Source organism: Syngnathus acus, chromosome 16, assembly GCF_901709675.1.
Source record: "Syngnathus acus chromosome 16, fSynAcu1.2, whole genome shotgun sequence".
Taxonomy (NCBI): domain Eukaryota; kingdom Metazoa; phylum Chordata; class Actinopteri; order Syngnathiformes; family Syngnathidae; genus Syngnathus; species Syngnathus acus.
Genome location: NC_051101.1, coordinates 10,885,902 through 10,909,143, shown reverse-complemented (window position 1 = coordinate 10,909,143; position 23,242 = coordinate 10,885,902). Strand labels below are relative to the sequence as shown.

General features: G+C 40.9%; 5 protein-coding genes and 2 long non-coding RNA genes across 34 annotated transcripts; 2 read left to right on the top strand and 5 right to left on the bottom strand.

The window, feature by feature from the left end:
* Positions 1–83: 83 nt before the first annotated feature.
* LOC119136106 (gastrula zinc finger protein XlCGF57.1-like) lies at positions 84–13,158 on the bottom strand. 15 transcript variants are annotated; one of them, XM_037274322.1, is made up of 7 exons: positions 13,012–13,158; positions 12,646–12,755; positions 12,327–12,454; positions 11,729–12,251; positions 7,630–8,193; positions 6,864–7,545; positions 6,226–6,597 (listed from the first exon to the last, which is right to left on the bottom strand). In XM_037274322.1, the coding sequence occupies exons 2-6, from the start codon at positions 12,746–12,748 to the stop codon at positions 6,887–6,889; spliced, it is 1,977 nt and encodes a 658-aa protein (XP_037130217.1). In that variant the 5' UTR covers positions 12,749–12,755; positions 13,012–13,158; the 3' UTR covers positions 6,226–6,597; positions 6,864–6,886. The 15 variants fall into 15 exon arrangements, 14 of the variants coding, with proteins under 14 accessions (XP_037130216.1, XP_037130226.1, XP_037130217.1 ...); XR_005100669.1 differs by lacking the exons at positions 11,729–12,251; positions 12,327–12,454; positions 12,646–12,755 and adding exons at positions 84–209; positions 9,063–9,172 and having other exon boundaries at positions 6,466–6,597; positions 7,630–8,871; positions 13,012–13,144; XM_037274332.1 differs by lacking the exon at positions 7,630–8,193 and having other exon boundaries at positions 11,669–12,251.
* On the bottom strand, positions 584–13,103 carry LOC119136129 (gastrula zinc finger protein XlCGF57.1-like). 11 transcript variants are annotated; one of them, XM_037274389.1, is made up of 6 exons: positions 13,008–13,103; positions 5,776–5,824; positions 5,412–5,521; positions 4,382–5,224; positions 1,534–1,845; positions 584–1,029 (listed from the first exon to the last, which is right to left on the bottom strand). In XM_037274389.1, exons 3-6 carry the CDS (start codon positions 5,512–5,514, stop codon positions 623–625), a joined length of 1,665 nt encoding a protein of 554 aa, XP_037130284.1. In that variant the 5' UTR covers positions 5,515–5,521; positions 5,776–5,824; positions 13,008–13,103; the 3' UTR covers positions 584–622. The 11 variants fall into 11 exon arrangements, with proteins under 11 accessions (XP_037130284.1, XP_037130287.1, XP_037130288.1 ...); XM_037274392.1 differs by lacking the exon at positions 13,008–13,103 and having other exon boundaries at positions 4,382–5,042; positions 5,148–5,224; positions 5,776–5,898; XM_037274393.1 differs by lacking the exon at positions 13,008–13,103 and having other exon boundaries at positions 4,382–5,051; positions 5,160–5,224; positions 5,776–5,898.
* On the top strand, positions 4,514–7,520 carry LOC119136331. The gene is made up of 3 exons (XR_005100703.1): positions 4,514–4,564; positions 7,117–7,200; positions 7,453–7,520. It is a non-coding gene; the product is annotated as an uncharacterized LOC119136331 (long non-coding RNA).
* A 173-nt stretch (positions 13,159–13,331) lies between the features above and the next one.
* LOC119136341 lies at positions 13,332–15,233 on the top strand. The gene is made up of 3 exons (XR_005100713.1): positions 13,332–13,409; positions 14,131–14,267; positions 15,160–15,233. It is a non-coding gene; the product is annotated as an uncharacterized LOC119136341 (long non-coding RNA).
* upp1 (uridine phosphorylase 1) lies at positions 13,438–16,140 on the bottom strand. Of its 2 annotated transcripts, XM_037274558.1 has the most exons (8): positions 16,043–16,140; positions 15,606–15,635; positions 15,142–15,253; positions 14,903–15,061; positions 14,712–14,826; positions 14,165–14,374; positions 13,864–14,010; positions 13,438–13,787 (listed from the first exon to the last, which is right to left on the bottom strand). In XM_037274558.1, exons 2-8 carry the CDS (start codon positions 15,632–15,634, stop codon positions 13,633–13,635), a joined length of 927 nt encoding a protein of 308 aa, XP_037130453.1. In that variant the 5' UTR covers position 15,635; positions 16,043–16,140; the 3' UTR covers positions 13,438–13,632. The 2 variants fall into 2 exon arrangements, with proteins under 2 accessions (XP_037130453.1, XP_037130454.1); XM_037274559.1 differs by lacking the exon at positions 16,043–16,140 and having other exon boundaries at positions 15,606–15,884.
* Positions 16,141–16,936: 796 nt separating this feature from the next.
* On the bottom strand, positions 16,937–18,877 carry gra (granulito). 3 transcript variants are annotated; one of them, XM_037274669.1, is made up of 6 exons: positions 18,713–18,877; positions 17,699–17,818; positions 17,553–17,611; positions 17,429–17,486; positions 17,256–17,362; positions 16,937–17,156 (listed from the first exon to the last, which is right to left on the bottom strand). In XM_037274669.1, exons 2-6 carry the CDS (start codon positions 17,796–17,798, stop codon positions 17,130–17,132), a joined length of 351 nt encoding a protein of 116 aa, XP_037130564.1. In that variant the 5' UTR covers positions 17,799–17,818; positions 18,713–18,877; the 3' UTR covers positions 16,937–17,129. The 3 variants fall into 3 exon arrangements, with proteins under 3 accessions (XP_037130564.1, XP_037130563.1, XP_037130562.1); XM_037274668.1 differs by having other exon boundaries at positions 18,709–18,876; XM_037274667.1 differs by having other exon boundaries at positions 17,699–17,815; positions 18,709–18,870.
* A 152-nt stretch (positions 18,878–19,029) lies between these two features.
* On the bottom strand, positions 19,030–22,804 carry rbm12bb (RNA binding motif protein 12Bb). Its single transcript, XM_037274354.1, is given in 3 exon segments — positions 19,030–20,704; positions 20,706–21,180; positions 22,679–22,804. Coding segments are annotated over 2 exon segments (1,842 nt in total). The 5' UTR covers positions 21,171–21,180; positions 22,679–22,804; the 3' UTR covers positions 19,030–19,327.
* Between the last annotated feature and the right edge of the window lie 438 nt (positions 22,805–23,242).

Genomic DNA, 23,242 nt, shown 5'->3' with positions numbered 1-23,242 from the left:
CCGTGGTATAAAATGAACTAATGATATGCTGTTTATGATACTTACCTGACTTGTGTCGTAAAATGTTGGGAATTACTCAAATCTCATGGCATTCCATTTATTGAGGTGTCACATGACGCGTGTCATCGTTTATCATTCTACATAATTCCATATGATTCTACACTTCTCCATATGATTCCTCATTGTTCAATGTCATCACATATAATTCACTTTTATTTTATTTCATGATTCAAAGCATTCCACATGCTTGCATATTTTGGCATTCAGCATTTCTACACAAATTGCTTCATCTATTTTCTCTGCAAAACAAATATGGGGGCAAAAACATGAAAAGTTAACAAACTCCTAAACTAATAGAAACTAAGCAACTTGCCTTAAATATGAATTAAAAGTAATTAGTTAAAATTCACAACTAAAAACAAAGTAAACATCAATTAAAATAATAATTACAAAATTGTTATCCCGAGGCCGGTTAATGAGTATATTCTATAATTCATTACGATGAAAATATGAACTTCTCACTGTGGTGAAGGAAAAGAGTTCAGCATCCCAATCAAAAGGTAAATAGAGTTGCCATTGATGCAAAAACTCATGAAGTCTGCTCAAATAGAAGGTGAATACTTCACGAATCGTTGCTCATCTCCCCAACACACTCGGAATTATCTTTGGCTGAGCAGGCAACAGGGTTCTTGTCAGTGTGGAGACTTATGTGACTTTTTAAGCTTTGCTTCACTACAAATCTTTGGCCACAAATTGAGCATGAAAAAGGTTTCTCGCCAGTGTGGATTCTTGTATGAATTGTTAGAGTTCCCTTATGGCTGAATTTTTGGCCACAAACTGAGCATGAAAAAGGTTTCTCACCAGTGTGGATTCTTGTGTGCTTTATCAAGTATTCATTCCGAGCGAATAATTGGCCACAAACTGAGCATGAAAAAGGTTTCTCACCAGTGTGGATTCTTGTGTGAATTGTTAGAGCTCCCTTCCCTGCAAATATTTGGCCACAAAGTGAGCATGAAAAAGGTTTCTCACCTGTGTGGGTTCTTGTGTGCTTTTTTAAATGCCCGCTCTGAGAGAATTTTTGGCCACAAACTAAGCATGAAAAAGGTTTCGCACCAGTGTGCATTTTCTTGTGCTTGTTAAAATCTCCTTTTACACTGAATTTTCGGCCACAAACTGAGCATGAAAAAGGTTTCTCGCCAGTGTGGTTTCTTGTGTGTGATTTTAAATGTGACCTTTCAGAGAATTTTTGGCCACAAACTGAGCATGAAAAGGGTTTCTCGCCAGTGTGGATTCTTGTGTGCCTGTTTAAAACTCCCTTATGACAGAATTTTTGGCCACAAACTACGCATGAAAAAGGTTTCTCACCAGTGTGGATTAGTGTGTGCCTTTTTAAATATCTCCCCTCGGAGAACATTTGGCCACAAACTGAGCAGGAAAAAGGTTTTTCACCTGTGTGGATTTTTATGTGCGTTTTTAAATGTCCCCCATCAGAGAATTTTTGGCCACAAACTGAGCATGAATAAGGTTTCTCACCAGTGTGGGTTCTTGTGTGCCTTTTTAGATTTCCCCTCCGAGAGAATTTTTGGCCACAAACTGAGCATGAAAATGATTTCTCTCCAGTGTGGATTCTTGTATGCGTTTTCAAATGTCCCTGCTGAGAGAATTTTTGGCCACAAACTGAGCATGAAAAGGGTTTCTCACCAGTGTGGATTCTTGTGTGAATTGTTAGAGCTCCCTTCAATGCAAATATTTGGCCACAAACTGAGCATGAAAAGGGTTTCTCACCAGTGTGGATTCTTGTGTGCATTTTTAAATGTCCCCCCATAGAGAATTTTTGCCCACAAACTGAGCATGAAAAGGGTTTCTCACCAGTGTGGGTTCTTGTGTGCCTTTTTAAACTTCCCCTTTGAGCAAATTTTTGGCCACAATCTGAGCAGGAAGAGTTTTTTGTCACGTCATCACTATCTGATGATGGAGCTGCTTGTGATCCTCCACAGTGGTCTCCATCACCTTCTCTGGTCATTTGTTGACTTGAGCTGCAGCTTGCCGGCGCCGCCCCTTTGATCACCTCATGTTGACCCTCATCTAAACTCTTCACAGGAACACCAGTCGATGGCATCTTGAAGGTATCCTCCTCCTCTTTAATGTCGCAGGAGTCTTCTCCTTCTTCTTTAATACAAGGCCGCTCCGGCTCTTTCTCCTCTTTTACGGTGCAAAGAAACGTCTGCACCATTTGCTCTTTCATGTGGTGGAGGACCTCTTTGCTATCTTCCTCTTTGATGCATGTGTGCTCTGGCTCCTGATGCTTAGGACAAATAGCTTCACTAATGTCTGCAAAACAAGGCAAAGACATATCAACGTATATTAATATTATTTCTAAGCAAGTACTAACCAACTCTGCGTAACACAACATATGGCTGCAGCCATAGATCTTCCAGTCGTCGACGACGATGGTCCTCTTCCTCCACGTACTCTGCATTGGTCCTTGCAAACATTTTCACACTGCAATCACAACACTTGTTCAACGCTGTTTGGCTAACAAAGATTTCTTTTGGGCAGCGGCGAGCGAGCTATTTGTTGAGGTAATTGAATACAAGTTATTTCATATTAATATAATTTCCACGTTACAGTATTACTCTCGGTACGGCATATGATGATGGCCCGTTTGAGATCCAACATTCATCGAGAACGCTGCTCAGAGGTGCCTTTGTGTCTACTTGACAAAGACAGTTGTAAATCAACAAAAATGCCGATAATCAAGCGAAATATCATAAAGTAAGCACTGTGGTAGCTACCAAGTATAATAAAAGCGGCCCGCACTTCCGTACTGCAACCAAGCAGTAGTACAAATAACGGTGCTAATATAATAACTTAGGCCCGCAGTCGTAACTTACCTCTTTCGTCGTTGCAGTTCTAGTGTAACTAATGTTACCGATTCACAACATAAGTTGTGTGTTTATCTGATGCAGCCAAATAGGCAATTAGCTTCTTTTTGAGTGCCTAAACCAAGCGCGCTTCCGTAGTCTTCGGTTTACTTCCTGCCTACGTAATGATGATGTCATTTGAGAGAGGCCCCGGGATGCCCTCTAGCGAAGGACCGTGGGACGTTTAATGTTCTTGTTGCCCAGCAAACACACCAACATTGCGTGCAAAAAAAAAAAAGAAATAATGTGCACGTTTCCAAAAAAAACCTGTAGAAATGTCTGTATGCTACTTATTGGCAAAATCTCTTAAGACGGCAGTTCTTATTAGTTTGTGTTGGTTTACTTAGTGCGGCTGTTGAGTTTAATTCATAATGGCCAAGATACAGAATGCAATAATTAAAGGTGAATTAATTTGCTGAGCAACAGAGAGCATAGCTGCATGCTTTATTAAAATGACAAATTACAGCCAAATAAAAACAAGGCATTGTATTACAATACTGAGAAAAAGGGATGTTTCTCTTGAATAGGAAAAGAACCCCACACATACATCCCGTGTAATTCACTCTCATTTTATTTCATGATCCAAAGCATTCCACATTTTGTAATTCAGCAATTCTACACAAATTACTTCATCTATTTTCACTGAAAAACAAATATGGGGGCAAAAACCTTGACATGAACATGAAAATCTGAACAAAACAAACCCCGAAACACGATTAGAAACTAAGCAACTTGTCCTGAATATGAATTTGAAATAATTACAGTTAAAATTCACAACTATAAACAAAATAAACATCAAGTATAATGAAAAATACAAAACTATTATCATCCAGAGGCCGGTTAACTAGTATATTCTCAAATTCATTATAACTAAAATATGAACATCTCACTGTGGTGAAGGAAAGGAGTTTAGCATCCCAATCAAAAGGTACATAGAATTGCCATTCGTGCAAAAACTTATGAAGTCTGCTCAAATAGAAGGTGAAAACTTCACGAATCATTGCTCATCTCCCCAACACACTCAGAATTCTCTTTGGCTGAGCAGGCGACAGGGTTCTCGTCAGTGTGGAGACTTATATGACGTTTTAAGCTTTGCTTCATTACAAATCTTTTGCCACAAACTGAGCATGATAAAGGTTTCACACCAGTGTGGGTTGTTGTGTGCCTGTTTAAATCTCCCTTATGACTGTATCTTTTGCCACAAATTGAGCATGAAAAAGGTTTCTCGCCAGTGTGGATTCTTGTGTGCCTGTTTAAATCTCCCTTATGACTCAATCTTTTGCCACAAACTGAGCATGAAAAAGGTTTCTCGCCGGTGTGCATTCTTGTGTGCTTGGTTAAATCTTCCTTATGACCAAATTTTTTACCACAAACTGAGCATGGGAAAGGTTTCTCACCAGTGTGGATTCTTGTGTGCCTTTTTAAATGCCTGCCCAGAGAGAATGTTTGGCCACAATCTGAGCATGAAAAAGGTTTCTCTCCAGTGTGAATTCTCATGTGCCTTTTTAAACGTCCCCCACAAGAGAATTTTTGGCCACAAACTGAGCATGAAAAAGGTTTCTCGCCAGTGTGGATTCTTGTGTGCAAAATTAAATGTCCCTTCTGAGAGAATTTTTGTCCACAAACTGAGCATGAAAAAGGTTGCTCGCCAGTGTGGATTCTCGTGTGCGTTTTTAAACTTCCACTTCGAGTAAATGTTTGGCCACAAACCGAGCATGAAAAAGGTTTCTCTCCAGTGTGGGTTCTTGTGTGCCTTTTTAAATGTTCCCCCCGAGAGAAATTTTGGCCACAATCTGAGCAGGAATAGTTTTTCGTCACGTCATCACTTTTTGATGGTGGAGCTGCTTGTGATCCTCCACAGTGGTCTCCATCACCTTCTCTGGTCATTTGTTGACTTGAGCTGCAGCTTGGCGGCTCCGCCTCTTTGCTCACCTCCTGTTGACCCTCATCTAAACTCTTCACAGGAACTCCGGTCAATGGCATATTGAAGGTATCCTCCTCCTCTTTAATGTCGCAGGAGTCTTCTCCCTCCTCTTTAATACAAGTCCGCTCCGGCTCTTCCTCCTCTTTTATGGTGCAAAGAAACGTCTGCACCATTTGTTCATTCAAGTGGTGGACCTCTTTGCCCACATCTTCCTCTTTAATACAAGCCCGCTCTGGCTCTTCCTCCTCTTTTACGGTGCAAAGAAACTCCTGCACCATTTGTTCATTCATGTGGTGGACCTCTTTGCCCACATCTTCCTCTTTAATGCACGTGCGCTCTGGCTCCTGCTGCTTAGGACGAATAGCTTCACTAATGTCTGCAAAACAAGGCAAACACATCTCAATGTACATTAACAATAAAAGTTACGGTTGAAGAGAAACTAACAAATCATATCCAAGGACTTCTTCAATCTACCTATCACACATGATTTTGATAGAATTCTACTAAAAATGGACACTGGAAGATAATTCGTAATAGAAAATAGTTCTTTTCTAAGCAAGTACCAACTCTGCGTAACACAACATATGGCTGCAGCCAAACATCTTCCAGTCGTCGACGACTATGGTCCTCTTCCTCCACGTACTCTGCTGTGGTCCTTGCAAACATTTTCACACTGCAATCATATGATGATGGCTCATTTGAGATCCAACATTCATCGAGGACGCTGCTCAGAGGAACTTTTGTGTCTACTTGACAAAAGACAGTTGTAAATCAACGATAATGCCGATAATCAAGCTAAATATCATAAAGAAAGCACTGTGGTAGCTACCATGCTAATGAAAGTGGCCCCCACTTCTACACTGCAACCAAGCAGTACTACAAATAACGGTGCTAATATGATAACTTAGGTCCGCAGTCGTAACTTACCTCTTTAGTCGTTGCAGTTTTAGTGTAACTAATGTTACCGATTCACAACATAAGTTGTGTGTTTATCTGATGCCGCCAAATGGGCGATTAGCTTATGTTTGAGTGCCTAAACCAAGCGCGCTTCCGTACTCCGTAGTCTTCGGTTTACTTCCTGCCTACGTAACGATGATGTCATTTGAGAGAGGTCCCGGATGCCCTCTAGCGAAGGACCTTGGGACGTTTAATGTTGTTGCTGCCCACCAACCAAAACATTGGGTGCAAAAAATAATAATAATGTGCACGTTTTCCCAAACTGTAGAAATGTCTGTATGCTACTTATTAGCGAAATCTCTTAAAACGGCAGTTCTTATTGGTTTTGTGTTGGTTTACTTTCGACTGTTGAGATTAATTCATAATGGCTATGATACAGAATGCAATAATTGAAGGTGAATTAATTTGGTCAACAACAGAGAGCATAGCTGCATGCTTTATTATAATGACAAATTACAGCCAAATAAAAACAAGGCATTGTATTACAATACTTAGAAAAAGTGATGCTTCTCTTGAAAAGAACCAGCACAAAAATAGAGTTCATATTTCAAGTCGAGATATCAGGAATTCAGTTATGATGGCAAAAGTCTGTGAAAGATTTTCAGTGGCTCGACCTGCTTCTTAATGTAGTACCCCACACGTACATTCCGAAATATTCACATTTTATTTCATGATTCAAAGCATTCCACATGCTTTCGTATTTTGTCATTCAGCATTTCTACACAAATCGCTTCATCTATTTTCACTGCAAAACAAATATGGGGGCAAAAACCTGAACATGAACATGAAGAGGTTAACAAAACCCGAAACACTCATAGAAACTAAGCAACTCGCCCTGAATATGAATTAAAAGGAATTACAGTTAAAATCCACAACTAAAAACAAAATAAACATCAAGTATAATGAAAATTACAAAACTATTATCATCCCGACGCCGGTTAACTAGTATATTCTCAAATTCATTACGACGAAAATAGGAACTGTGGTGAAGGAAAGGAGTTTAGCATCCCAATCAAAAGATACATAGAATTGCCATTCGTGCAAAAACTCATGAAGTCTGCTCAAATAGAAGGTGAAGACTTCACGAATCATTGCTCATCTCCCCAACATACTCGGAATTCTCTTTGGCTGAGCAGGCGACAGGGTTCTCGCCAGTGTGGATTCTTATATGCCTTTTTAAGCTTTGCTTCGCTGCAAATCTTTTGCCACAAACTGAGCATGAAAAAGGTTTCTCGCCAGTGTGGATTCTTATATGCCTTTTTAAGCTTTGCTTCACTACGAATCTTTGGCCACAAATTGAGCATGAAAAAGGTTTCTCGCCAGTGTGGGTTCTTGTGTGATGTTTTAAGGTTCCCTTCTGACTGAATTTTTGGCCACAAACTGAGCATGAAAAAGGTTTCTCACCAGTGTGGATTCTTGTGTGCCATTTTAAGTAATGCTTGTGACTGAATAATTGGCCACAAACTGAGCATGAAAAAGGTTTCTCCCCAGTGTGGATTATTGTGTGCCTTTTTAAATAGCTCCCCTCAGAGAACATTTGGCCACAAACTGAGCATGAAAAAAGTTTTTCACCTGTGTGGATTCTTGTGTGCTTTATCAAGCAGTCATTCCGAGCGAATAATTGGCCACAAACTAAGCATGAATAAGGTTTCTCACCAGTGTGGATTCTTGTGTGAATTGTTAGAGCTCCCTTCCCTGAAGATATTTGGCCACAAACTGAGCATGAAAAAGGTTTCTCACCTGTGTGGGTTCTTGTGTGTCTTTTTAAATGCCCGCTCTGGGAGAATTTTTGGCCACAAACTAAGCATGAAAAAGGTTTCTCACCAGTGTGGATTCTCTTGTGCTTGTTAAAATCTCCTTTTAGACTGAATGTTCGGCCACAAACTGAGCATGAAAAAGGTTTCTCTCCAGTGTGGATTCTTGAGTGTGATTTTAAATGTCCTCCGTCAGAGAATTGTTGGCCACAAACTGAGCATGAAAAGGGTTTCTCACCAGTGTGGGTTCTTGTATGAAGTGTTAGAGTTCCCTTCCGAGTGAATCTTTGGCCACAAACTGAGCATGAAAAAGGTTTCTCACCAGTGTGGACTCTTGTATGCTTGTTTAAATCTCCCTTCTGACTGAATTTCTGGCCACAAACTGAGCATGAAAAAGGTTTCTCACCAGTGTGGATTCTTGTGTGAACTGTTAGAGCTTCCTTCCTTGAAAATATTTGGCCACAAACTGAGCATGAAAAAGGTTTCTCTCCAGTGTGGGTTCTTGTGTGCTTTATCAAGTGTTCATTCCGAGTGAATTTTTGGGCACAAACTGAGCATGAAAAAGGTTTCTCACCAGTGTGGACACTTGTGTGAAATTTTAAACTATCACTTCGAGTGAATTTTTGGCCACAATCTGAGCATGAAAAAGTTTTCTTGCCAGTGTGGGTTCTCGTGTGCCTATTTAAGGTTTCCTTCCAATTGAAACTTTGGCCACAAACTGAGCATGAAAAATTTTCCTGTCCAGTGTGGATTCTTGTGTGCCTTTTTAAACTTCCCCTTTGAGCAAATTTTTGGCCACAATCTGAGCAGGAATAGTTTTTCGTCACGTCATCACTATCTGATGGTGGAGCTGCTTGTGATCCTCCACAGTGGTCTCCATCACCTTCTCTGGTCATTTGTTGACTTGAGCTGCAGCTTGGCGGCGCCGCCTCTTTGATCACCTCATGTTGACCCTCATCTAAACTCTTCACAGGAACACCAGTCGATGGCATCTTGAAGGTATCCTCCTCCTCCTCTTTAATGTCGCAGGAGTCTTCTCCCTCCTCTTTAATACAAGGCCGCTCCGGCTCTTCCTCCTCTTCTATGGTGCAAAGAAACGTGGGCACCATTTGTTCATTCAAGTGGTGGACCTCTTTGCCCACATCTTCCTCTTTAATACAAGGCCGCTCTGGCTCTTCCTCCTCTTTTATGGTGCAAAGAAGCGTGGGCACCATTTGTTCATTCAAGTGGTGGACCTCTTTGCCCACATCTTCCTCTTTGATGCATGTGCGCTCTGGCTCCTGCTGCGTAAGACGAATAGCTTCACTAATGTCTGCAAAACAAGGCAAACACATCTCAATGTATATTAACAATAAAAGTTAGAATTGAAGAGAAACTAACAAATCATATCCAAGGACTTATTCAATCTACCCATCACACATGATTTTGATAGAATTCTACTAAAAATGGACACTGGAAGAGAATTCGTAATAGAAAATAGTTCTTTTCTAAGCAAGTACTAACCAACTCTGCGTAACACAACATATGGCTGCAGCCAAAGATCTTCCAGTCGTCGACGACTATGGTCCTCTTCCTCCACGTACTCTGCTGTGGTCCTTGCAAACATTTTCACACTGCAAGTACAACACTTGTTCAACGCTGTTTGGCTAACAAAGATTTCTTTTGGGCAGCGGCGAGCGAGCTATTTGTTGAGATAATTGAAAAAAGGTTATCCCATATTAATATAATTTCCACGTTACAGTATTACTCTCGGTACAGCATATGATGATGGCTCATTTTAAATCCAACATTCATCGAGGACGCTGCTCAGAGAAGTCTTTGTGTCTACTTGACAAAAGACAGTTGTAAATCAACGAAAATGCCGATAATCAAGCTAAATATCGTAAAGTTAGCACTGTGATGAAAGCGGCCGCACTTCTACACTGCAACCAAACAGTACTACAAATAAAGGTGTTAACATGTTAACTTAGGTACGCAGTCGTAACTTACCTCTTTCGTGGTTGCAGTTGTAGTGTAACTAATGTTACTACTGTTCTAGTCTTTGGTTTACTTCCTGCTACGTAATGATGATGTTATTTGAGAGAGTTCCCAGACGCCCTCTAGCGAAGGATCGTGGGACGTTTAATGTCGTTGTTGCCCAGCAAACAAACCAACATTGCGTGGAAAAAAAAGAAAAGTAGTGCACGTTTTCCAAAATTAAAAACTAACTCGAATAGATTTTAAATTGAAATCAGTCGCAGTTGTGTCAAAATGTCTGTAGGCTACTCTGCCCCTATTTCTGTACGTTTACCTCGTAAGTTTAGTTTCAGTAATGTATACTAGATACGACACAGAATATAGAACGGCCAGTTGTTCGTGACCAGAAAAGAACGAGAAGGTGACCATATGGGGGCTGCAGAACGAACAACTGCTGGGGGGGGCCCCTGCAGCTGTCAGGCAAAGCGCTGAGGTCAAGAGCCAGTCACCTTACACCAAGTAGTTTTAAAGAGCAGCTGAGCATCGAACACGATTCACTCCACTACTTATTAGTAAAATCTCTTAAGAGGTCAGTTCTTATTCAAGTTCATATTTCAAGTCAAGACATCAGGAATTTAGTTATGATGGTGTGGTGAATTCTCTTCGATGGTCAGCTAGTCTTCCAAACAAACGGTGAAAAAGTGGCTGGCTTGGGGAAGGAAAACTTCAGTCACACATGGCTGATTGGGGAAAGATTTTATTCAACCCATGTCAGAGAGAAGTGTCTCGCCCCCTAGCCAAGATGTCGAGTCCATTTGTCTACTCTCGCCCTAAAATTTACACCCCTGCACACACGGGGCTGTTGGATGATCTATGGCCCCCCCAGTCAGCCTCCCTAACTCTACACGGTGCATATCTTAGCAGTTGTTAATGGAAACCAGATGTGTCAGGTGCCAATGAGCCTACATTCCTGGACCAAGCCCCAAACAATCCCGCACGAACCTGACCCGAACATGACCCGGTCACACTTAGGCTTACTAGTGAAATATACATTGCATGATACCAGAATAAAAATTCACAACATTGGCAAAAAGTGGTCATCTGTGAAGGATTGTCAGTGCCTCGGTCTGCTTCTTAATATAGTACCCCACACATACATTCCGAATAATTCACATTTTATTTCATGATTCAAAGCATTCCACATTTTTTCATTCAGCATTTCTACACAAATTGCTTCATCTATTTTCACTGCAAAATATGGGGGCAAAAACCTGAACATGAAAAGGTTAACAAAACCCTAAACACTAATAGAAACTAAGCAACTCGCCCTGAATATGAATTAAAAGTAATTACAGTTAAAATTCACAACTAAAAACAAAATAAACATCAAGTATAATGAAAATTACAAAACTATTATCATCCCGGCGCCGGTTAACTAGTATATTCTCAAATTCATTACGACGAAAATATGAACTTCTCACTGTGGTGAAGGAAAAGATTTCAGCATCCCAATCAAAAGGTAAATAGAGTTGCCATTGATGCAAAAACTCATGAAGTCTCAAATAGAAGGTGAAAACTTCACGAATCATTGCTCATCTCCCCAACATACTCGGAATTCTCTTTGGCTGAGCAGGCGACAGGGTTCTCACCAGTGTGGATTCTAATATGACCTTTTAACCTTTGCTTCGCTACAAATCTTTTGCCACAAACTGAGCATGAAAAAGGTTTCTCGCCAGTGTGGGTTCTTGTGTGCATAATTAAATTTCCCCTGTGAGAGAATATTTGGCCACAAACTGAGCATGAAAAAGGTTTCTCGCCAGTGTGGATTCTTGTGTGATTTTTTAAATAGTCACTCCGAGCAAATTTTTGGCCACAAACTGAGCATGAAAAAGGTTTCTCGCCAGTGTGGGTTCTTGTGTGCATTTTTAGACTTTCCCCCCGAGCAAATTTTTGGCCACAAACTGAGCATGAAAAACGTTTCTCACCTATGTGGGTTTTTGTGTGCTTTTTTAAATACTTGCTCTGAGAGAATTTTTGGCCACAAACTAAGCATGAAAAAGGTTTCTCACCAGTGTGGATTTTCTTGTGCTGGTTAAAAGCTTCTTTTAGACTGAATTTTTGGCCACAAACTGAGCATGAAAAAAGTTTCTCACCAGTGTGGGTTCTTGTGTGCTTTATCAAGTGTTCATTCTGAGAGAATGTTTGGCCACAATCTGAGCATGAAAAAGGTTTCTCGCCAGTGTGGGTTCTCGTGTGCCTTTTTAAGGTTTCCTTCCAATTGAAACTTTTGCCACAAACTGAGCATGAAAAATGTTCCTGTCCAGTGTGGATTCTTGTGTGCCTTTTTAAATGTCCCCTCTGAGAGAATTTTTGCCCACAAACTGAGCATGAAAAGGGTTTCTCACCAGTGTGGGTTCTTGTGTGCATTTTTAAACTTCCCCTTTGAGCAAATTTTTTGCCACAATCTGAGCAGGAATAGTTTTTCGTCACGTCATCACTATCTGATGGTGGAGCTGCTTGTGATCCTCCACAGTGGTCTCCATCACCTTCTCTGGTCATTTGTTGACTTGAGCTGCAGCTTGGCGGCGCCGCCCCTTTGATCACCTCATGTTGACCCTCATCTAAACTCTTCACAGGAACACCGGTCGATGGCATCTCGAAGGTATCCTCCTCCTCTTTAATGTTGCAGGAGTCTTCTCCCTCCTCTTTAATACAAGGCCGCTCCGGCTCTTCCTCCTCTTCTATGGTGCAAAGGACCTCTTTGCCCACATCTTCCTCTTTAATACAAGGCCGCTCTGGCTCTTCCTCCTCTTTAATGGTGCAAAGTAACGTGGGCACCATTTGTTGATTCAAGTGGTGGACCTCTTTGCCCACATCTTCCTCTTTGATGCATGTGCGCTCTGGCTCCTGATGCTTAGGACGAATAGCTTCACTAATGTCTGCAAAACAAGGCAAAGACATATCAACGTATATTAACAATAAAAGTTACAGTTGAAGAGAAACTAACGAATCATATCCAAGGACTTTTTCAATCTACCTATCACACATGATTTTGATAGAATTCTACTAAAAATGGACACTGGAAGAGAATTCGCAATAGAAAATAGTTATTTTCTAAGCAAGTACTAACCAACTCTGCGTAACACAACATATGGCTGCAGCCAAAGATCTTCCAGTCGTCGACGACTATGGTCCTCTTCCTCCACGTACTGTGCTGAGGTCCTTGCAAACATTTTCACACTGCAATCACAACACTTGTTCAACGATGTTTGTCTCACAAAGGTTTCTTTTGGACAGCGGCGAGCGAGCTATTTGTTGAGGTAATTGAATAAAGGTTATCCCATATTAATATAATTTCCACGTTACAGTATTACTCTCGGTAGCACTGTGGTAGCTACCATGCTAACGAAAGCGGCCCGCACTTCTACACTGCAACCAAGCAGTACTACAAATAACGGTGCTGATATAATAACTTAGGCCCGCAGTCGTAACTTACCTCTTTCGTCGTTGCAGTTTTAGTGTAACTAATGTTACCGATTCACCACTTAAGTTGCGTGTTTATCTGATGCAGTCAAATGGATGATTAGCTTCTGTTTGAGTGCTTAAACCAAGCGCGCTTCCGTAGTCTTCGGTTTACTTCCTGTCTAGGTAATGATGTCATTTGAGAGAGGTCCCGGATGCCCTCTAGCGAAGGACCTTGGGACGTTTAATGCTGTTGCTGCCCAGCAAACAAAACATTGCGTGCAAAAAAAAAAAAGTGCACGTTTTCCAAAAAAGCTGTACTTATTAGTAAAATCTCTTAGATGGCAGTTCTTACTGGTTTGTGTTGGTTTACTTAGTGCGGCTGTTGAGTTTAATTCGTAATGGCTATAATACAGAATGCAATAATTAAAGGTGAATTAAGTTGCTGAACAACAGAGAGCATAGCTGCATGCTTTATTGAAATGACAAATTACAGCCAAATAAAAACAAGGCACTGTATTACAATACTGAGAAAAAGTGATGTTTCTCTTGAATAGGAAAAGAACCAGCACAAAAATAGTTAATTCAAGTAAAATGTGCATTCATATTTCAAGTTGAGACATCAGGAATTCACAGTCATGATGGCAAAAAGTGGTCATCTGTGAAGAATTTTCAGTGCTTCAACCTGTTTCTTAATGTAGTACCCCACGAGGATCTGAGGTCTCAGTTGGTAGCTGTGGAGAACCTCCTTGGAGCTGCTCAGCTGGTCTCCCTTTAGGCGGTCCACTAATGTTGTGCAAACCACGGCCGCTTTAATGTTACAAAACAAAAAAGTCAGAAGGTTACATTTTTTAAAAAGTGAAATCTTACTGATGTCATTCCTCACCTCGCAGGCCGCTTAGTTTACACATGGCGGCAAAAACTGTTGACTCCATCTCAATATTGCACACGCCTGCTTCTTTAGCTTTTGTCAAGTATTTGTGCTTGTCCTTCTCCGTGTACAGGCAGAATGCACCGTCTAAGCGGCCTTGACCTACTCGACAACACAAATTGGACAGTGACTACTTGTCACCCTTTAAAAAGGCCAGTTGACTGATTACAAATGACTTGTTATGCTAATTGGAGGATACAACGTTTTCTTTCTTTCACACAGAGGGATTGACAGTGACAACACGGGTGAAGTAGACCTTCATAGAAATCCAGCGTGCACATGGTGTTTCCCATCACAGTTTTGAACTGGCCCAGCTCCTTGCTGCACTGAAGCAGTTCCTCAGCAAGGGTGTAGTCCAGGTCAGTGTCACGGACCACTAACTTGCCCAAGATCAGCTGCTCAAATTTGGCCACGAATGTGGCATCCACAGATTGTTTGGTAATGACGACAGTCCCCGGTTCAAGCCCTCAATACAAATGAGGCATTCAAGTTAATGCAGTGGAATACAGTAAAAGAAAAAAGTATCAATATCAGGTATGTTTAAACTAATAACAGATGAGACTAAAGACTGTAGAATGATTTTTTTTTTTAAATCTGAAAAATTACATTACACAAGGCCAACAAATTCCTTATAAAATCGAACAGGTTTTAGGCACATTTGTTTTAGGGCGGGTTCTGATGTTTAAAGTATAAGCGCGCCCTCTTGTGGCAACTAGTTGAAGTCCTGGCAAAGTCGTCAAGAAAAAGCTCCTTATGCTGTAATATCAACAAGATGAATACTGACAAATAATTTACAAGCTTACCTATACCACCTGATGTTCCAATGCGTATGATTGTAACATCTGTGCATCGTGCATGATGGAGGAGCTTTATGAGCTCATGCAACATTATCGACATGGATGGGATTCCCATTCCATGCTGCAAAAATGAAGCAAATTATATTACAATATTTGTCACAATTTGGAATATAGTATTGTAGTTTTCTTTGACTTACACTAACAGAGAGTACAGGTCCAACTTTGTACATGGCATATCGGTCTGTTCCAGCACAAATATTAGGGTAGTCTGATTTGGGGTCTTGCATCCCAAGCTCTGCAGCAACATACTCAATGAACTCTTTCATTCGCCAAGCGCTGCCCCCAACACACACAAACTGGAGGAAAACAAATGGACACAAAAAAAGAATGATTCAAATATGGACAGAAGTTGTTTTAAACAATGAATGATTCTTACTTTGACATCTCCAAACAGAGCTGGAAGATTGTGTGTCCCTGTTCCCAGACTGAAGTGGTACAAGATGTCATCTTTCAGCCCACAGAGGTAAGGGTTGTGCACAAGAACGGGACTTGAAGGTGGGAAATTAGGGGGGAAATAAGTAACTGCCAGAAAAAAATGTACACTATTTACTCATTATTTAAATACATAATCAGCCAAAACGGTTTATGACATGATTAGAATTTTAAGTCTTATACTCTCTGCAGAATTACAGCAGTTTTGTTAAGCTATATTCTACAAAAAGTCATTCTCATGCTCTGGGCTTTCATTTTCATTCATAACGTCAAAAGTGTTATGATGCAAAAATGAGTACAATTTTCTTTAAGTATTCTGAAACATACATTGAAGTTCACAAGCCGCCCCTCAAGGCTAACACTACTATTTGATAAACAATGAAAATTTGATGGGGGTGACCACCTTACCTGCTCGTTTCTGTGTACTTCGAGTCCATCCTGTCTCGGGAAAAATGACCGAATAAACCAAATATCAAAACAAAAAAGTATTTAAAACAATACTTTGTAGAATGTCAGGCCGTTTAAGGTACAGCGGTCTGTGACGACCAAGCGAAAATGAGAAGGTAAAAGCGCATTTTCAGGTCATTGTTGAAAGCGATCTTTGCTTTTCCCTATTCAAAACGGGGTCACCTGAATGCACCGTGAACCCGGATGGTCAGCTCGGAAAGATGGAGAAAGTTCGCAACCTTTGACCTGACCTCGACTTTCAAGGTGGCTGCCCTCATATCAACAATCAATTGGGGTGGAGCCCGGTTTCAACAAAACAAACTGCGTTTTATTTATTTATTGACTCCTTTAAAGTGATCATTTACATTCAATGGGTATTAAAACAACGTGGATCCTACCTGAAGTTTGCCGGTGAGTCGTTTTGAACGTGTAGCGTTGATCACGTTAGTTTTGTTTGCTCCCTTTCGTGTGACTCTTTAAAGAAACCTTTATGATCCATTAGCTTTGATGAAAGTCGGGTTTCATCTTTTCTGAGCAGTCAATTTTGAATGACAATTGCCTGCTTCTTTGATGAGTTTCATCAGCCCAAGACGTGATCAGTGTGTCTACCAACAAATAGCAAGCAAGCCAACGGCGATTGAGGTTTTATATTTTTACCACCTCTTAAATTACACACAAATGTACTTACTCGGTGTAGTATGAATAACAACTAACCAAATAAAGAGCATTAATTTTCTGTCTGTCACTAAACGCATAGACGTATGACGAAAGATGCACTATTTTAAGTGACTGATTTATGGCAGTCGAAAAGCCTTAACATAAGTGTTAAAACATTTTTGGCGACACGTGATTGCGGTTTTCTCACATTAATCGGTCTTTTTTTAGGCTGGTGCCGTGGTGCGCGTTTCAAAATGCACACGCTCCTAATTTATATTGTTGCATTCTATTAATTCACCGCTAGATGTCACTAGCTGTCCTCTTAATAGGACATATTTACTTTTGCCCACTTTTACCTTTACTAACATCAAGGATGGCCCCAATATATCTGATTTATTGAATGCTCACTAACTTCTAACTAACTCCAAATGAATGTATCCCCACTTCAAGCTTCCAAATTCTAATGAGTCTCCTAATATTTAGACTTAATGTCTTCTATCGTGTCTCGCTTTCACATGCAAAGCCCCAAAGTACTTTACTAGACATGTCAAGTCAACAAAAAGTATCACACAAAAAAAATACATGGGAAAAACCATAATGAGGTTAAATAAAATTCAAATGTATGCAGGCATCCATCTTGCGTATTTTTCCACAAATGCTTTAATGAGCGTTGTCACAAAAAACAGTGCAAACATCAACCAAATATACAATAATACAATGATACATGTTTTCTCGTAAAGAAAATAAGTTAACTATAAGAAAAAACAAAAACAATGATGTAGTGGTGTGGTAGTGTTGCCTATCTCTATTGTAGGCAGCGACTGGCGATCAGTCCAGGGTGTAGTCGACCTTTCGCTGGAAGAAGGCCGAGAGGGGCACAGTCATTCAAAAAACACTCACATAAATATTCCATCCAGACAGCAAGGTTATAATTGACTAGAAATTTGAACTTACTGCATTGGGTAAGACTATGGGGTGGTCTGGTAAAAACTTCGGCCTCATCTTGGCAGCAGGACAACTCGCAAGTCCAATCAGAAAATCTCGAGAGTATGACAATCTCTCTGTAATGACATTTTGGAAATTAATCACAAAAAGAGCCGAGGCAAAACAAACATTATAGATGGTACCTTTTTTCTCATCCTGGAGATTGACAATCTCAAGGAACTGCTCCACTGTAATGTTTGTCTGCAAAATACACAATTGTCTATCTTGCTTAAAATGTCTCTAGATTTGAAACTTCTCATTTCTTACCTGTTTATCTGCGATGTTAATCAATGTCTGAACACACGAAGCAGGATTTATTTTGGGGTCTAGATGGACAAATTATACATTAGAGTGGGTTTTGCAGTCAATATGGAAAACAATCAATCACCCCAAGCCCTTTTCTGATGTTTTACCAGTTGAGCCACGGATGTCAACAGGAAGGAGACGGCGCAGTGGTCTTGCAGGCTCCAAGTGCTTTTGGATAGTTCGTCGCCTCGACACCTCCATTGTCATGTCAATAAGGTACAAATCTGCTTTGGGATTTCATCATGACATTTTAGCTGGCATTTCTAGAAGCTGACATTGTGTGTATGCTGTGTGTTCTAAAGTGGGGGATTTAGGTTTGTGCACGAATTTGAGCTCGAATTTTTCTGTGGGTGCAGATTGACAAATGCAGTCATGATGGTTTGCAGTACATCTAGATACGAAATATTGATTCTGAAAGGAAGAAATGAAGCCCTTATATAACTCGAGGCTAAGCAGGACTTTCACACAAGTTGGCAAAAAATGTACATTTTGTCAGTTTATAGTCGATTTCACAATTTGAGCTAGGTACTTGTGAGTTAAGTACCAATGTTGATGTTAGACGATGGATAAACCGACAATTAAAATGTGCTACTGGAGTACCAGCTTTAAGATGTTAAACGATGTTAACACTAAATTATTCTTTTCTAAAAGTTGAAAACTTGTTTACGCACGATAAAATTGCTCGTGTGGTAGCCATGTTAGCTAAAGGATGGAGCTAATGACAACACGATCGCCGCGTTAAAAAAATATTTAACTATCATTGTAGAGCGCTTTCGACGATAGTTACTACTTTACTATTATTAGAGGAAAACATTGATGTACTTTTCTCGTGTGAGCTGTCACTACAACGCGACAGTTCTGTGTGAAGTTGGTGTCCACGAGGGAAGACTAGTTTACCCTTTATAAAATAGCGATTACAAACAAAGGTTTACACTGCATGCCATTTATTTTAACAATTAACTTGGAACAACAAAGTTTGACGGGTTTAATTGATGGCAATGCTTCGTCCTTCGGTTTTGACTCAAAAATGTTGTAAAACGTTAAGTGGAGGGTTTTTTACTAGTCGCAAATACACGTGAACTAGTTTCTATATTCATAAGTTAATTTCCAAATTCACCTGCAAGTTCGATGTCGGTCGCTCTTCTTCCACGGTGGTATAAAGCTAGTAAATTAAATCCGGTGAAATCCGGTACTTTCAAAATAAAAGCTAATAATTTCAAAGTTAAATTCACTTACCTACTAATACTCTAGTAATTTGCTCTATACATTAGTAATAAGCTAATATCCATGTTAATTTTCTTTTATTAATTGAAACTACTCTTCAAATTTCACCCCCCCCCCCCCCCAAAAAATCTAATTATTAGTTTGGTGACGCAAAGAACAAACACTGTTGCTTTTCTCACATAATTTATAAAATACAAAGTCAAGAACAAGTGAATGAAGATGATCCATTTTAATAAACACCACTTTAAACATACAGCGTAAAATAAACTGTATAAAACAAACAATAGCATAAACGGATTTCCCCTGGATGAAGTCAAAACTTATACAAAACAGAAAATATAATTTCAAATGCAGCGACTAACACGCCATTCAAATGGACAATGAATAAACAGACTGGCAAAAAATAAGACAGGGGGAAACCAACTACATGTTACTCAAAAATATATTTCGCTTTTAAAGTGTTCAAACTAGACCACTTGAGCTCGCTGGCTATCAAAATTCCAAAGTCACTTTTAAACAAAGAGTAGTTGAATCTTTCTCGAACCAATTGGCCTTCCATTGAGTTCCTCCACTGCTACAACGGCCTCCTCCCGAGTCTCAAATACTACAGTTGCGCTCCCTTTAAAAGCTCCGCCCCTATCGTACTGCAATGAGATGGATCCCGGAAGAATACGATATCCGTGGCAAAAATCGTAGATTTCTTCTACTTTGATTTGGAATGGTAAATTAACTAGCTTCACACATTTGGGCTCGGTAAAATTGTGCCTCGGTGGACCTCCGCTGCTACGAGCACCGTTGCCTCTGTCGAATGGGTGGCCGGCAGAATTATAGCCGCCGTAGTTTTGAGGCCCCGCATTCATTGGCATGTTAGCGCCACGAGAGCCCCTGAGGTCGGAGCACTCCTCATCTGCGCCTTGGAACTCTTTGAATCTTTGCTGTGGCCCGGCGATCAACTCCCGCATGTGAGCACGAGTGACGTATTTGAGAGCAAGCTTTGCACCGAGAAACCTCTGCCCGTCGAGAGAGAGGGCCTTCATGGCCGCTGAGTCGGAGTGGAAGAGAACCAAAGCCTTGCCGGTCCCCGAACCTGTGTTGTCACGCAGCAAGTGCACGTCATCGTCCGACGGGTTCATCCCAACGAACAAGTCCATGACCTCCATTTTGCGTACGTCGAAGGGTAGATTTTGCACCAGCAAGCACTTCTCTGTGTCAGAATGATCCCTAGGGTTGGATGAAGTCCTCTCATTACTTCTACTTCTTCTAGAGTTCCCACAAGGGCTGACATCCATTTTCTGAGACTCCATGATGGCCACCATTTTTTCTCTGGAGATCGGCCGGATATGAATCAATCGATTGAAAAAGGGCTTTGTCTCCTCTTCTGTTGCTTCGCGAAACTCGCGCATGGTCTTGAAGAGCACAAAGGCGGACCTACTTTTCCGGTCGTCAAAATTCATGAACAAGATCTGGTCATCATCGAGCCTTGCGTGGTGAAAAAGTCTTTTGATGTCCTCCGTTTCCACTGCAAAGGAGAGATTCTCCACCATAATGCAGAACTCATCATTGGGCGATGACCCCCTCTGGCCTATTGGTGACTGTGACCTCATTTGACCACGCAAAGGCGATCCACGTCTTTCAAACCTGTCGCCTCCCGGGTTGCCCCGCACGGGTGGCCTCCCGGTTGACCGTCGCCAGTCCTCCTCCGTCGTGGGACAAATCTCCACATAGCGAGAACCGATGTAGTCCCTGTCCCTCTTCAAGGCTTCCGCTACTTCCGCTGTGCTTGAAAATTTCACGAGACCCATTCCGTTGTTTCGTCCGGTTGCGTTTTTCAACAGGACGAGGTCAACGATGTGTAAACCCTTGAAAAAATCCACAATTTCTCTTTGGGCACACATTGAAAGGCAGCCCTTTGAGGAAAACACACGGGGAGACGATGTTCGGAGCGTCTTCATTTGAGTTTGGTCTCTTTTGGCGCGGTGGAGGACTCATGTCCACTTTACTCGCCGGCCTCTTGTTGGAATCGGACTCCGCGGATCTTCGGGCATGCCTTGCGTTATCTTCAAGATTTCTCTTTTTCTCCAGCTCCGCATTGATGGCACTTTTCTCAAATACACTCTGCATCTCTGATTTGCTACTGAGCAGCAAAGTCACAGATCCCCCGCGGATTTGCCCCCCTGAGCGCGTCATGGCTCTTCTCGCGTCTTCGTCGGAAGCAAAAATAATGAAAGCTTCCTCCTTCTCTCCTCCGATTATGTGCACACCACCATCTGGAATTTTGAGTCCAGTGAAGAATTTGCGAATATCCTGCGAACCGGCAGTGATCCTCAATCCCTGTAAACGGATGACGACTGCCATGCTGAGGCACCTGCAGACAGAAGGGTATAGAACAACATTATTCCCCTCAGAGCTTCTCAGCTCGACACTGCCTGCCATTCCAACATGTCACCATAAAAAAACCTGAGAAGATATTTCATTTAAGACAAAAATTCAGAAAAGGTATCAAAAGCCCAAAATGGCGGCGCCACACACAACAGCAAGTACTGCTGTGAACAACTGGCACTCAAAGCACCACTGTACATCAAAACATAAATTACCCAACATAACCATAATATTCTGACCACTGTCTATGGCGCAAATTAAATTACAGGCTGAGAAACTAATCAACATTTCTACCAATCACACTGCTGTTCGTGCCAACTTTGGAGCTTGGAAAGAGAATGTGATTTATAGCAACCTCTTGCCCCCAACTCTCCCGCCGTCCACAGAGAAGTCGGTCATAACCATCACCGGTACAAACTCCTATATATACCCAATATTGATTGATGAACCACCCAGAAGCTGGCTATCACTAAAAAAAAAAAAAATCCTGCTTGCAACTGTTTTGAGAGATCATTCTTTCCATCTTGCATTCAATAGAAAAACCATCTAAACAAAAATCCAACACCATAATCCCTTATTCAGTGTTTTAAATGTATCAAAGCTAATTCACACAACAAATTTACAGCAACGTTACACCATTTTAAATTGCTTGCCTACTTTACAAATAAACTAGATTGTATCCTGTGTCCCACACCACAAAATAAAATTCCCGTCGTGGCCACTCACAAAACTGCGGTAACAATCCCTTTTGTTCTCCAATGTAGTCAGTCACCGCACAAAAGGGGGATAAAAGGGGATCAGTAGAATGTGGCCATCCACCACTTGGGACAAACAGTAAAACCCATTCCATGAACATTTCAAGTACTGCAATACAACACCAAGCAATATAGACCAATAAGTAATTATACTATGTGCTGGAAGATATCAATTGTGTCGTAGAATTGGCTTTTAATTTGCTGAAATAATTATTTTTCAAGAAAGGGGAAGTGTGATACAAACCATTAAGGGTTGGGAAATACCACGTGATTGTACTCGAGGAGAAAAGGGACACGAAACTGTGTAAATGATAACATTTTAACACCAATCTATGGGAAACTGCAAGCTTTTCCAGAGTCATTCAATGAAACCCCACAACCATGCTTTGAAGCAGTCTCGCCCAATACTGCAGGCCAAGTTGTCGTCAGTTCCGCTAGTTTTCCTCCGCCAATACACACGTTCCTCATTTGTGACCACCCGTCAACGATCAAACGCATCCAGAAAGCAATGTTGTTTTCCCAATACCCATCCATCCTATATGTCGAAGACATTACTTGAGCAATCCCAATGCTTAAATGCTGCTCGGTCGTCAAGGCAAAAAGACGTAGCACAATGCTAAAACGTTAGCCACAGGCCCACCGAGGCATTCCTAAATAATTCACTCCAAATTCAAATAATGCGTTCATTATTACAATAAAATACCCACATTAACCAGCAACTCAACTTACACAAGCGACAAGGTGACTCTTGTGCAAGTATTTGGAAAAATGCTAACAATATTTAGCACAGCCTCGATTCGCTCGTTTCTTCACAGCCGCCTTTGCCCGTCTTCTTCGCTCAGGAAATAAGTGAGCATCAACTCATAACAACTGTATAGCACCGCCTACTGGTCGTAAGGCACAACACGCATACTTGTATTTTCAGGGGTCCGTGTCAAATGATATATTTTGTTAATTTAAGCGGCGCTTTTACTTTCCTAAAAATGACGAGTGGCTCAAATAAAATCACAAGCCCTAATTGTTTAACTTTATCATATTTTTTTAAAAATATATATATGTTTCAGACATTTTGGCACAGTGTTGGGGTACTTCTGCATATTATGTATTCTATGAATGTCTTATGTGAAATCGCTGTTGAGTTGAGTCCTAGGCTCTGACTTGGCCAGTCCAAACGGTGATGTTTTTTTCTGAAGCTACTCTATTATTGACTTGCTTTGATATTTTTGGGTCGTTGTCGTATATATATAAATTCCCAGACAAAAGGATTTTGTATAGAATCTGGAACTCCTTCTA